This window comes from Papio anubis, chromosome X, assembly GCF_008728515.1.
Source record: "Papio anubis isolate 15944 chromosome X, Panubis1.0, whole genome shotgun sequence".
Taxonomy (NCBI): domain Eukaryota; kingdom Metazoa; phylum Chordata; class Mammalia; order Primates; family Cercopithecidae; genus Papio; species Papio anubis.
In genome coordinates this window covers 29,626,469-29,640,685 of record NC_044996.1, presented here as the reverse complement: position 1 = coordinate 29,640,685, position 14,217 = coordinate 29,626,469, and the positions used below count along the sequence as shown (strand labels likewise).

The 14,217-nt window shown below is 37.3% G+C and overlaps 1 protein-coding gene across 2 annotated transcripts in view; it reads right to left on the bottom strand.

Moving 5' to 3' along the window:
- Positions 1-13,889, bottom strand: part of TENM1 (teneurin transmembrane protein 1) — a 385,367-nt gene extending 371,478 nt beyond the window's left edge. For both annotated transcript variants that reach the window (XM_009198225.4, XM_017954358.3), the window contains exon 1: positions 3,743-13,889. In XM_009198225.4, the coding sequence (XP_009196489.2) occupies positions 3,743-3,858 (116 nt within the window). In that variant the 5' untranslated portion in view covers positions 3,859-13,889. The remainder of the gene's footprint in view (positions 1-3,742) is intronic.
- Positions 13,890-14,217: the final 328 nt, after the last annotated feature.

Genomic DNA, 14,217 nt, shown 5'->3' with positions numbered 1-14,217 from the left:
TATATTCATTTTTACAAATGAGGAGGCCGAGGTTCAGACAGGTTCTGTTACACAGTTCATGCATAAGTTCCTGGATACTCACAGTTACCTTTATTGACTACATGAGAAATGAACATTTTAAAGGATATATTTGAATAATTCTAGCTGATCAAGCTAATAACATTTCTGGCTTTTAAAAAATCATCATTGTGATGCTAAATATATATTCAAATTTACTAAAAAGGTACTCTGTTCACCCTCACATGAAAACTTATGTTCTTCTCTGCGTCTTAAGAAACTGAGACCAATTAATACTTTCCTTGCATAGATACAGAAGGTCCGTGGGTGCAGTTTGTACAAACATGCCTAGATGTACATTTCAAATAAGAATAATTTTCTTTCTCCATTTGCCTGAACCCATTCCCCACTCTCTCCCAGATTTCCTGTTATTTGGCTTTATAGAGGAAAGGAGTGTGTTTGCTTGTCAGAACTGCTACTTAACCATATTGCCCTGCTGTTTCCTCAGCTCTCTATCACTAAGCTCTGCAAATGAATTAAAAGTAAAATGAGGAAATAATCACTGTTTGAAAACTCCTTGAAGAAGATATACATTGTTCTTTGCATTTTACCCTTTACTCACCTTCCCCTTTCAATAAAAAAAAGAGGAAAGAAAAGAAAAGAAAAGATACAGGGCTGGGCACGGTGGCTCATGCCTGTAATCCCAGCACTTTGGGAGGCCGAGGCGGGCAGATCACAAGGTCCGGAGTTCAAGACCAGCTTAGCCAATATGGTGAAACCCCGTCTCTACTAAAAATACAAAAATTAGCTGGGTGTGGTGGTGTATGCCTGTAGTCCCAGCTACTCTGGACGCTGAGGAGCCGAGATCTTGCTACTGCACTCCAGCCTGGGTGACAGAAGGAGACTTTCTCAAAAAAAAAAGAAAAGAAAAGAAAAGAAACAGAAATCCTATCACTAGTTCAGTTCTAACTGCGTTATCGTCACCATCAGTGCTGACTGCTATATTTTTCTCTTGGAATATAGCAGAAATCACCCTTTATGAAACCATTTAATCTGGTAAGTGATGGATGATACTGTTTCCTGGACATGGGTCATAGTACTTCCAGTTTGTTGATGGTGACATATTCTCTGATGCCATGGTTGGTATTTAATTTAATATGCTGCTAAACAACAAAAACAACAACAACAACAACCGGTCTTATGAGAGTTGACTAGTCCTTCTCTTTCCATTCCAATTCCCAGAGATCAGGTTAGAAGGTGATACCAGACATTGTTTATCAAGCGGTATATTATGCCCATTTTTTACATACAAATGTCTTTAGAAAAAGTTTCTGTAAATTGGATAGCTATAGGCAGAAGGAAACTGGACTCCTATCTCTCACTATATACAAAAATTAACTCAAGATGGATTAAAGACTTAAATATAACACCAGAAACTATAAAAATACTAGAAGACAACCTAGTAAAAAACTCTTCAGGACATTGGCCTAGGCAAGAAATGTTATGACCAAGACCTCAAAAGCAAATGCAACAACAACAAAAAATAGACAAATTTGACTTAGTTAAGCTAAAAAGCTTCTGCATAGCAAAATAAATAATCAACAGAGTAAACAGACAACACACAGAATGGGAGAAAATATTTGCAAACAATGCATCCAAGAAAGGACTAACATCCAGAATCTATAAGGAACTTACACAAATCAACAAGAAAAAAATACCCAAAAATTCCTGTTAAAAAGTGGGCAAAGGATATGAACAGACATTTCTCAAAAGGTGCTATGTAAGTGGTCAACAAACACATGAAAAAATGCTCAACATTACTAATTATCAGAGAAATGCAAATTAAGACCACAATGAAATACCATCTCATACCAGTCAGAACGGCTATTATTAAAAAGTCAAAAAACAGCAGATGTTGGTGAAAATGTGGAGAAAAGGCGATGCTTATACACTGTTGATGGGAATAAAAATTAACATAACCTCTATGGAAAACAGTATGGCAATTTTTAATAGAACTTCCATTTGATTCATCAATGCATTTCTGGATATCTACCCAAAGAAAAATAAATCATTATATCAAAAAGACATCTGCATTCATGTGTTTATCACAGCACAATACACAAGAGCAAAATCATGGAATTGACCTAAGTGTCCATCAATGAATAATTGGATAAAGAAAATGTGGTATATATACCCCACAGAGTACCACAGAGCCATAAAAGTAAATCAGGTTTTTTGCAGCAACATGAATAGAACTGTAGGCCATTATTCAAAGTAAGCTAACTCAGTAACAGAAAACCAAATACCACATGTTCTCACTTATAAATGGGAGTTAAACAATGGCTATTCATGGACATAAAAATGGAAATGATAGACCCTTGGGACTCCAAAAAGGGAAGGATGGGCGGGGAGTGAGGGTTAGAAAATTACCTATTGGGTACAATGTTCACCCTTTAGGTGATGGGTACACTAGAAAACCAAACCTCACCACTGCACAATATATCCATATAACAAACATGCACATGTATCCTTGAATCTATAAAAATAAAACAAAAATAAAAGTTTCCATTGTAGAACTAAATAAGGCACACAAAAAATCAAGGGGAAGTCCTTTTTTTTTTTTTTTTTTTTTTTTTTTTTGAGGCGGAGTCTTCACTCTGTCGCCCAGGCTGGAGTGCAGTGGCGCGATCTCGGCTCACTGCAAGCTCCGCCTCCCGGGTCCGCGCCATTCTCCTGCCTCAGCCTCCCAAGTAGCTGGGACTACAGGCGCCCGCCACCGCGCCCGGCTAATTTTTTTTGTGTGTTTTAGTAGAGACGGGGTTTCACCGTGTTAGCCAGGATGGTCTCGATCTCCTGACCTCGTGATCCACCCGCCTCGGCCTCCCAAAGTGCAGGGATTACAGGCGTGAGCCACCGCGCCCGGCCAAGGGGAAGTCCTTGAATTTCAAAGAAAATAGAATGCTATGTTCTATTAGTTCATGTTTTTCTATGTCAATATAAAGTTGTAATTTTTGATTTAAGAAAGTGACTAGAAATGATGAGTAATTTCTTTGTTAATTGTATCTAGTGCTAAAATCTATCATGATCAAGGGACCTAGAACTGCAAAGAGTAGAACTTTTATCACGACAAAGCTCCGAGGAATGAATCTAGAAAACTAAACATGTAAAGAAAAACAGGCAAACTTTTTTTCTCGAAAGACCAAAAGCTTAACCCTAAAGGCAGAATTTAGTGTTTAAATGTACACATATACTTCCATTACTTGAGGCTGATCCTTTTATTTTTTTAAATGTTTGAAGGCAGCTTATTTTTTCAAAGAATCTTACAATAAATAAAATAGAAATGATCACTCCTCCTCCAGTTGTGTTTGGGTTTTCCTGTAATACTGTAGTTTTTTAAACCAAGGGACAATTGCGTTTCACTTTGAGGCTTCAGTGACAGCTTAGATAATTGCTTTGTTTTATGTTTTTGTGAATATGTGACAGCAGGGTGTTTATGTATCTGCGGCTTCATCTTTTCACGTGTATCTGCTCTGGTCTGTGTCTGTGGCTGGATCTAGATGTGTGTGTCTGTTTGCACATCTGTGCCTGTGAAGGAGTCTTCCTTTTTGCCCATGCATCTGGGTATGTATCTGTTTGTGCATTTGTGCGTCTCTGCAGATGTGTGTGATGAAATGAGTTTCTGCAATCAGTGGAACCATCCTCTGCCAATACTTAAGTTTAGTGGGATCAATAATAGCTTAAGTACCTGGTCTCCAATGGTATGTTGCTATTCAAGACCCAGCTGTTATGCAGATGAACTGAATCCTGCGTGCTGGTTGGGGGAGCTGGAGCAGCTGGGCTGGGCTGGCTGCGGGTAGTCATTGATCTCCTCTGAAGAGAGTCCGCTGCAGGGGGTGGCTTCCTGGCACAGGTGCAGGCATGAGGAGGCGGAGGTGGCGGTGGGAGGGGTCTGAAGGTGAACTGGTTGTGTGGGCTGCTCTGCACATCTAAAGAGGAGAGAAGAGAAACACAAAATAGAGACTTACTCTCCCACTTGGCAGTCAGGGAAACTAGCACAACAGACTTACCAGGATTTCAGATAATAAAACCTGTGGGGTGAGGGAGGTTGTTTTAAGTTCAGTCTATCTGTAAAAATGCCACTTAGCTTACAAAGGCACGTGCAGCATGCTTATGAAATTTAAAACATTTGCAGTTGCATTTACATGTAAATTCTTTAGGGCTATAGCAGCTAAAAAGTAAATGAGGCCGCCTCACACCATTTGTCATAGTTTCTGCTACTGAACAAATAAATCATTAACAAGACACCAAGTTACAGAATAGAAGTGAGCTGATTTCCATCAGTTGCAAAATTCTCACTTCAGAAAATACTAGTAAAAGGCAAAAATTTGTTGCAAGGAAGATCATTTGGCACTTCAAATAAAAATATAAGGCCACCTTCTGGCTTACCTCAGGAAAGGATGTGAGCTTGCCTATACAGGAGCAAATCCATATTTTAGAAAAACAGCTCACGAGTGTGTCACTTGGCTGTGTGAAACTAATCTCTTTGCCAGCCCCCCCAGCTTAGAGTGTTATTTGTAAAAGGTAGGCTAAAAGGAGTTTGTTCAAGTTGTTATACATATTTCCATGGCCATGCAAAGCACAGTCTGCACCTTTTTCCCTTTGCCACACCTTTCTAGGAGCTCTGCCATGTTAGCAGCAGCTTAGGCAGCAGGGAAACAGATTTTTTTCTGCTTGTTTACAGAGGGGCAGCCTGGGACAGCGGTCCTCAGACTTCTGTTGTTGCTATTGTTTGGTATTTTTCCACTGTTTTCCTGACAGGCACACGTAAAGACAGTGAGTTAGAATTTGGCCCATGAGAAATACTCCAATTAAACCCCTTTAAAAAGAAATCACTATTGTAGCTAATAGCCACCTCTCTTCCACAGGAGAAACATAATAGATGTCAAGTGATTTCTTGTAACACCAGCACGTTCTAGATAAACTTTGTAGACAGCATGGCTTTGTCCCACCTCCCAAATGACTGAGAGTTGAAAAGCAGAAAAACGCCAGAGGCTTTCGATGCCTAGCAAAGGGCTCAGCTGGTTTGTGCTGAGGCCCACTTTGCAGTGGCTGATCACAGAAAAAAAAAATCACTTCTTTCAATCTTTTTACTTCAAACTTGAATTTTAAAGACATTGGCATGGTTTTTATTTTTAAAAACAATATTACTCTCCCAAGAGCATGACAAATTCTTGGCTGTATTTTCTAGCACAGGTGGCTCTCCCTTTAAATAAACTCACTATATGAAAATCTGAATTGTACAAAAGATAGATAGAGAAGGGAGTGGTGATCATTCATTTTATATAAAGGATTCCTTTAGATGGTCAGCCATTCTTGTATATTTAAAAAGAACTAAAATGCTTCATGAATTTCCTAAATCACCCCCATTATTCCAGGCCCAGCTCAAATCCCATGTCCACTAAAAAAAATCATCACAAATACTTAACATCTCATTAACTTTTTTTAAACCTCTGGGCTCATACTTATAACCATAACTAGAAGTGTGCTTTCCATTTTGGGGACTCAAAGAAGCACAGAATGTTGAAACCCAAAGGACTTTGGAGATGCTCTCATTTTGCAAATGAGAAAACAGGTCCAGGGTCACTTGGCAAGTTAGTGGCATGGCCAGGACTAGGTACTCACATCTCCTGACTCTCTAGCTAATGCTTCATTCCCTGTATTGCAGATCTCTGTAATATGAGTTCTCTTTTCCCTCATAAGATTTAGAGACAAAGAATTGTCCACATTTTCTTGATTTTTCAGTTAGGTTTATTATGTCTACTTCTCTCTTTGACCATGACTCCTTAAATGTAGAAAGGAAGGCATTGTGGTGTAATGGTATGCAACACAGCATAGTGGAAAGTGCAGAGGACTTGGACTGGGATGTATGGCAAATCTGGGTTTAAGTTCTGCATCCACCCTTTAGAAGCTTTAATCCCTCACTTGTAAAATAAAGATAATAATAGTAATCCCTTTTCCCAACAATTAAATTTAATTCATGTAAAATGCGCTTGAACATGCATTTTGTTGACTATTTGTTTATTGAATGTAATAAAAGTGTAAAAGTATAAAATTATAAGACTGGAAGAAATCATAGGGATCATCTAGTTAAGCTTGCCTCTCTCCACTCACCATTTTACAGATGAGAGATCCAAGACCCAAAGAGGTGAACTGACTTGCTCAAGGTCATTCAACTTGTATACTTTTTCCTGCCCATGCCAGATGATTCCTTTACTCTTTTTCTGCACATGCTTTTGTAAATCAAGTGACATTTTAACAGATAGACTGAACTTAAAACTCTCCCCCACCCCCACAGGTTATGTTATCTGAAATCCCAGTACTCTGCCCAGCACTCTTTCCATTATGCTATTTCGGAACATAAACATGACTCTCTTCTATGACTTTAACATTTACTGGTTTTGCCATAAATTTGACCCCTGTGTTGGCAATATTATAGCATCCCCATCACATCCTATGTGTTTTGTCTTTTCTCCCAAAGTAGACTGCATGTTTCTTAGAATAAGGTTTCCTTCTACTTCTCCTGTATGCTGTATGACATTGAGCAAAGTGCTGGGTACAGAGCAAGATCTCTAAAATCTTTTGCTAGTAGAAGAGGGATTGACTGGATCATGGGACCCAGATAACCACCTCTGTGTTTCCTTTGGCTCTCATTCTGTTGTAGCCACTTGCTATCTATTCAATTGACAGACAAGTAGGTTTTCCCCTTGAAGATCTTAGTGGAATGCCTCCCAGAGCTATAACAAAGGACAATGATACTCTGAAGAAGGTACTTAAAATGATGCCCCTTCACGATGTGAAAAAAGCACCAGTGACACACTACAGATCTACTGTCTAATGCCACTCGTGGGAGAGCACTTAATGACCCGAGGGAAGGGAGGCAAAAGGTGGGAGTTCAAGGTTAGAAGAAGAGGAGTCAATTTGAGGTCTTGTGTTCAGAACTCCTCTAAAAAACATGTGTGACAGCTACTAGCTTAATCAGTAGGGGTTTCTGTCAGCACAGCTGTGCAAGAGAACGGGTTTCTCTTCAGTACAGTTGTTCCAAAGAAAAAGAATATCTCATTAACATCTAGATTTATTTCTTGCTAGATTACCTCAAAATCTTTGCAACTCTATTATGAAAAATGATAAAAATTTTACTTCATTGAAAAGTGCAATCATAGTATTATTATAACATTTCTGCTGCAGGTAGAACGGCTTTGTCTAGTCATTTAGATTATCTACATATAATGCATATCCATATAATATATATGGATATTTTGATTTTTATCTATTTTACTGTGTATTTTTATTTCCACATTTCAAATATGTGGAAGTTTCCCTACTAGTTCATATTGTCTTTAAACGCTTTCACAATATTGGATTGTTGCACTGAGTGGAATACGTCCAGACCTTAAGCCTATATGAAATGCAAATGATCTCAGATTCATTCTCCTTTTCACCTCAGGAAAAAGATGGGGAATGCACTTGTTCCCTCCCAAATGAAGTAATTTAATCCTTGGGCTCCGTGAAATGGGATTTCCCAACATTAAACACTAATGAAAAATACATTAGTGTTCAGTGTCAGCAGCTCTAGAACACCAATTCTAGGGGTTTGAAAGTCACATACACTCACTTCCAAATATATGTGGCAACCACGCACTTCTGTGCCTGAGAGAGAGGAAGGCAGAAGAGGGGAGTGGTGATTATGCAAATGTAGATATCCAGACATACTTACAAAGCTTTCTGAAAATAAATTAAGTTTTCAGATGGAAAGGTCTAATTCACATAATATACTTGGATAGTAGCCAGTTTCAGGTCTGAGGTCCTAAAATAACTTGGTAAGATAATTTCTCAGGAGCAAAATTCCTCCAAACTGTAGATCTGAGACATTTTAAGTGTGGCAGAGCTGCTAATAGAAGTATAAGCCTTCAGAAACAACATCGCCTCTGTCTCCAAAAGGTAAGTGGAAGAAGAAATGTGTCATGCATAGTTTTCCCCCCCGCCTTTTCTTTTCTTTTTGACGATAAACCTTATTTTGGATAATGTGTTAGAGAAAGTTTTCACAAGAAATTAGAGTATCTCTGCTCAGAAATACTGTGGCATCTTATCAGGGTGTCTATCAGGGTGTTTTGTCCCTTGCATTTCATTAACACATACAGTCAGTTCGGCTACAAGACAAAGCATGCATTTCTGCAGTTCACTGCACTATGCAAAATCACACATAACCAGAGGGTTACGGAAAAAATGAGGTTAGGGATGCAACATTCAAAAACATAATCAACGACACATTAAAAAAAGGAACCTAATAAGAATGACAGCATAGTTTTTCATATATTAATGGTTAAGGGATACACAAATGCCATACCAAATATGACACTTTATCTTGTGAAAGTGGGTGTCAGAAGAGTTGCAAATTGTGAGTTATTGTGAAATGGTGAAAAGGAAAGTTATCTGACTAGGACGGAAAGTTCTAAATACCAGATGTGGATGGGACAGGCTCCTAGCCACATGTGGTGAGCTGAAATATCTGATGGATATTTCAGGTATATACATGTGCCCATTTTGTGTATTCTTATGCAGTTCATTCTGCTGTATGCAGTTTTCTGCATTCATCTAGTGCTTTTAACAGATGGAATTGCGCATATGCAAACGCAAAATTTGTCTTAAGTTCAAACTGTTCTCAAACATCCCAATACCAAGGGAACAAATTAACTTTTATAAAACAAGCACTCTAGCAGCATTGGCTGTACACGCAAAATAATTTTCTGTAGGTGTTAAAAATAAATATTGTCAGTATTACAGTAATGCCAAATAGATAATTTTTCTTGAAAAATTTGAGCAAAGTAGATACATGGCTAGTTTTTCTGAAATCCATGTACTAAATTGATCATTCTTTTCTTTAGTGACACTCTGACAGTACCTTCCCTAAATATGTTTTTTTCCAAGGTTACTATGCAGTGTATGTTGTCAAAAGGGGCACATATATTCCTATAGCTCTAGAAAAAGGTCACAGAGAGTCAGAAATCACGTCTGTACTTCCTGGTCTTACTACGTGTTTCATTATCTCATTGGCCAAGGCTAAGGGTAGCTCCACAATTCTTTATCTACAACTATGGAATCAAAGAATCTCTGAAAAATGAGTTTGTTTTTCCCTAACTCATTGGGTGACAAAGCCTGACCTGAAATGCTTTGAGGATACTTGTGGTCTTAACTTGTTTATCTAATTTCATAAATTTTGGTGGCAAAGCCTGACCTGAAGGGATCTGAGGATATTTATAGTCTTCATTTATTTATCTTATTTTGCGAATTTTCATACATTTAGCTATGAAAGTATTAATGCATTTTATTAAGGGGTGCTGGCCCATACCTCACTCTGGGTGGGTGTATATATAATATACAGTATACGTACAGCAGCACCTTTGTAAAATTTGAAAAATTCTAAATTCTGAAAAACGTGGACCCCAAAGGTTTTGGACAAGGGATTATGGGCCTCTATTAGTATTTAACCACCTTCCTGAGCTCTTATGAGGCAATATTAATTAATGTCTCTGAAGACCATATAATCTACATGTGCAAAGAACATCAGAGCACCAAGGGTTATTGCCATACTACTTATGTCAAATCTCTCAAGGCCAATTAGAAGCCTTTGGTTCCTGAGGTTGTTTTTCTGAGCTGCTCTCCCCTTCTAGGCAGGAGTAGAGGTAAAAGGAAACAGGCTTAAAACAAAGAGAAGGTATTTTCTTAGTAATATTAATTATTACTACTAACTGAAAATGTATGTTACTACTTAATAGTATTTTACCTGTCACAAAGAGCTTTTGTAACTTGTGAGCAGGTAGTTTTAAGATTTGCATGTTATGGCTAATATCCATTAACTTCATAGTGCTCAATGATCATCAAATTAGACTTAAGTGTATCTGGCTATGGACATTTCTGTTCTCAACCTCGTAATTATTATTAGAGACTCAAAGAATAAAAAAGTAAGAAAACTGATGTTCAGAAGAAAATAAACAACATAGTTTATCACTTTTCTGACTCAAATAATACTGCTTTAATATTAATATACCAACATCCTTTATTAAAAGCAGATTTATCAGTTAAATAAACCATTGGATTGAGAATGTAAAATAAAGTCTATTCAATAGCTAATGCTTAATAAATACTTATGCATAAATGGGCATGTGCATGAGTGAGGCACAGACAACAACAGAAAGAGTCAGAAGGAGAGAGAAATAGAGAGGAGATTTCAAAACTAAAGCAGATGACTGCAGGAGAGCAGTCACAGAGGCTCTGGGGGAAAGCTAACAATAAATTACAATGTTTTCTAGTTTCCATGGGCTCAATCTGGTTCTGGATTACTGCATTCTGCATGGCTCCCACAGCCCTGGATACTATTTACTGTTTTTCAGATTGTCAAGTACATCCCTTTGAGGACTTTGAATGGCCCTCTCACTAAACCAGCAGGTAAGATATAGTATGCTGTGTTAATTTCTGTCAGTTAGGTTGATCTTTGTTACAATCACTGGAAATAAAGGTCAACAATAAAGCACCTACGAGCCTTTGACATGTTTGTGCTGAAATTCATGTTTATATTTTAGTCTCTCTATAAGCTGATGCTCATCTTTAGAGGGAGTGCTGGTCTACATCCAGAAAGTCCAAATTCTCTACTTTCTAGTTTAATTAATCTCTTTTCCTGTTCTCCAATTTGTTGTGCAAGCATAACAATTAGTCAAAGATCCACAAAGCAGCCCTTGTCCAGCCCATTTCTTCCTGTCTCTGTTATAGAGGGAATCCAACTGTGCTGTACACTGTATTGGCTTTACATAGTACAATCAGCCAACCTCAGGCATAATACTCAATATTTCCGCCAGTAAGTGGCTGGTTTGTTAACTCAATCAACTCTCTGACATAGGTTAAGACAAACAATCCAGGACTTTACAATCAAGAAAAAAAGAGAGGGCTGTGGTAAATGCCATTTTGTTTAAATTATTGTAGTAATTGCTCAAACTACATAATTTTCTTGATTGTGAAAATACAAGATGGATACATCTCTGCTAATATTTGCAGAGTAGTCTGGCAATGTTAAAAAAAAGAACTATGAAGCCAATATATTTGTTATCTTAGAAAATTGTCATTTTTCTAAGTAAAGTGGCAAAGAGCTCTACTTTATAGTACAATTTGGAATTTTAAATGCCAATATTTAAACATTAGTATATGGTATTAGTTAGCAATTAAAATTAGTGGTTGGCCAAAGCCTTTTCACTATAGCCTTGAAAGAAACTGTTATCTGTTATGTACCATGAAACATGAAGTAGAAAATTGCCCTGTTTTATCTTATGTTGACAATGATATTGTGGCTTCTGTTATTAGCCAGTGAAGTATATCAAAAAGAAAATATAAAAAAGTAATGATCCTTAAAAATTTCATATTTAGTTTATACTCAAACTAAAGTTTTATGTAGGTATTTCAATTATTTTCAATCTTCAAGTTCATTATTTATTTGCAGGTAAGTAATGGAGGGTTATGAATTAATTGACAGTGCATCATTTAATGAATTAGCTAATAAGAGATATCCTGAATATTTATAAAGTTTTCATTTTCAGGGCTTTATTTTTATTACACTATTACAAATGGTCACCCTGTATTTGTTCAAAAAGCAAGGAATGAAAATTTGTTCCAATGTTATTTATAAAGATGAAACTCAATGTTTGAAGCACAAATCAGGAAAACATTACAACTGTGTAAAGTTTCAAGAAAAAATATTTTTCAAGCTACCATATGTTAAATAGTGAGGGCACACTATATTAAGAATAAATGAAAACAAAAAGCAAAAGTCAAAAATTCTAGAGTATAAAAAAAGCATAGAGGCTAGGGAAGCCTTGGAAAGGTTTCACCCTTGTCCAATTTTTTTCAAATAGAAGCTGAAGAAAATGTTCTCGTAACCACCGTTGTCTGGGTATTTGGCAAGAAATATCCCCTGTACTCCATAGTTCCTCTTCACCAGCACAACTTTAAGAACAAAGGGCACCCATGGACACCTAATGGAGTGATGGAGAGGAACCCTGGCATCTGTACTTGGGAGCTAAACAAGCACATATCCCTCATCTGGGACAATGGGAAGAGATGGCACTATTATAGCAGTATTCACAAGACCCAGAGGATTCTCAAATTTCACTCATATTTTGGCCCTTTGCTCAACTATAGGATCAAAACATGCCAATGTTTTGCGGTCACCTATTACTACAATAGAGGACTGAAATTCACAAATTATTTATTTTTAAAAAGTATAGATGAGTGGATTCAGGGTGATGCCTCTAATAGTGCCACTCTCACTGAGTTGCATTTGGATGTGCTTTCTTGGATGGGAAAGAAAGGGGTTGGGGTTACAGCTAGTGACAGGAATTGGGTACAACTCTGATCTTATAAGCAATTGTCATAGGTGATTTTCATATCCATATGCTCGTAAAGTGATTCTACTCATACCATGGGGGGATGAAAGTTTGCTTATCTTTCCCCTCTGAACAACAACAAAAAAGGAAATAGGAAAGATTTAAAAAAGAAGTCCTGGTATTCTCATATGAGCAACATGTACATGTTATTCAAATGTGTTGGGGCCAAAACTTTTTTTTTTTTTTTTCAGAATTATGGTCTTAATGATTGCTGGTAGAACACTACTGGCTGCCACCAATCTTTCTGTCTGACATCTAATGGGCTACTGAGAGAGCCTCCTAAGAAGTATGAGCAGGAAAGTAGCAATTCTGTAGGAAGGAGAGAAAGTTTTATTTCCCCTCTTGCATTGAAGCTATGCATACACTTGTCTTGTATCAGGATCTGAGTCTGAATCATCTTTATATCTCCCACACACAACCAATAACTTTATTCAATACAAGTTTATTATTTTGTTTATTTACAAATCTAATTAATTTGAGTGAATTCAAAATTTTAAAGTTTGAATTCAATCAAGTTTTATTTTATAAAAAAAGTTATAGCAACTGTGGTGGGTGAGAGTGTGTTATGATGCCAAATAACTGATTTGACTGAATTACTCACATTCCTAACAGCTGTTTTGGCATTGTGTGGGCACAGCCTGTATCTGAAAAGTTTTCTGCTTGAAATGTTCATTGATTGATTCATTATTACAAATTTCCATCTTCTTGTTTTTCGACATGGCATTTTAGTGAAATGTTAAATAGAGATATTTTTGGGAGATATGCCAAAATTACGACCTATTACTAAGCCTATCTTATAAACTTCGCTTATGCTAAGCTATGCATATTTAAGTCATTTTATTTTTCCTTCAAAATCTGATTCATTTTCTCAATTACATTACTGCTTATCTCCCTGGACTCACTCCAATTTAACTAGGTCTTTATGGTTCCCCAAACAAAATGCAACATTCGGGATGAACATCACCCAGAATACAAAAAAGTTATCTGATAAATTCTTTTGTAATGATGTCTTTTCACATGTAGCCTCAAACTATGTATAGATTGCACTTGAGACTTCATTAACTAGAATATGGCTAATGAAGTTGTGAGAAGGCAGCTCAATTAGGAAATATACTGATCTATTGATATAGATGTGTCTGCTAGTAGATCAAGTGAAATGTCTATCAAAATAAGCAAATTAGGCCAGGTGCAATGGCTCAGGCATGTAATCCCGGCACTTTGGGAGGCTGAGGCAGGTGGATCACCCGAGGTCAGGAGTTCGAGACCAGCCTGGCCAACATAGTGAAACTGAACTACTAAGTTATGGAATTTAGTAATTTTGTACAAAAAAATTACAAAATTAACTGGGCATAGTGGCACGTGCCTGTAGTCCTAGCTACTCAGGAGGCTGAGGCAGGAGAATCGCTTGAACCTAGGAGGCAGAGGTTGCAGACAGCCAAGATTGCACCACTGCACTCCAGTCTGGGCGACACAGCGAGACTCCATCTCAAATAAATAAATAATAGAAAAAAGCAAATTAGTGGAATCTGCTAATATGATATTAGAATGAATTGAACAACACTGAATGCCGGTACTCCCCTCCAGTGAAATGAACATAATGTATAGATGCCTTAGGAAAATGAAAAAAATTAGCTCATCTCAAGGGGAAGAGAGTCAGCTTGCATAAACGAAGAAAAAATGAAAACACATGTTAATGAAACTATGAATATATGAGACTGCGGTAGTAAATATA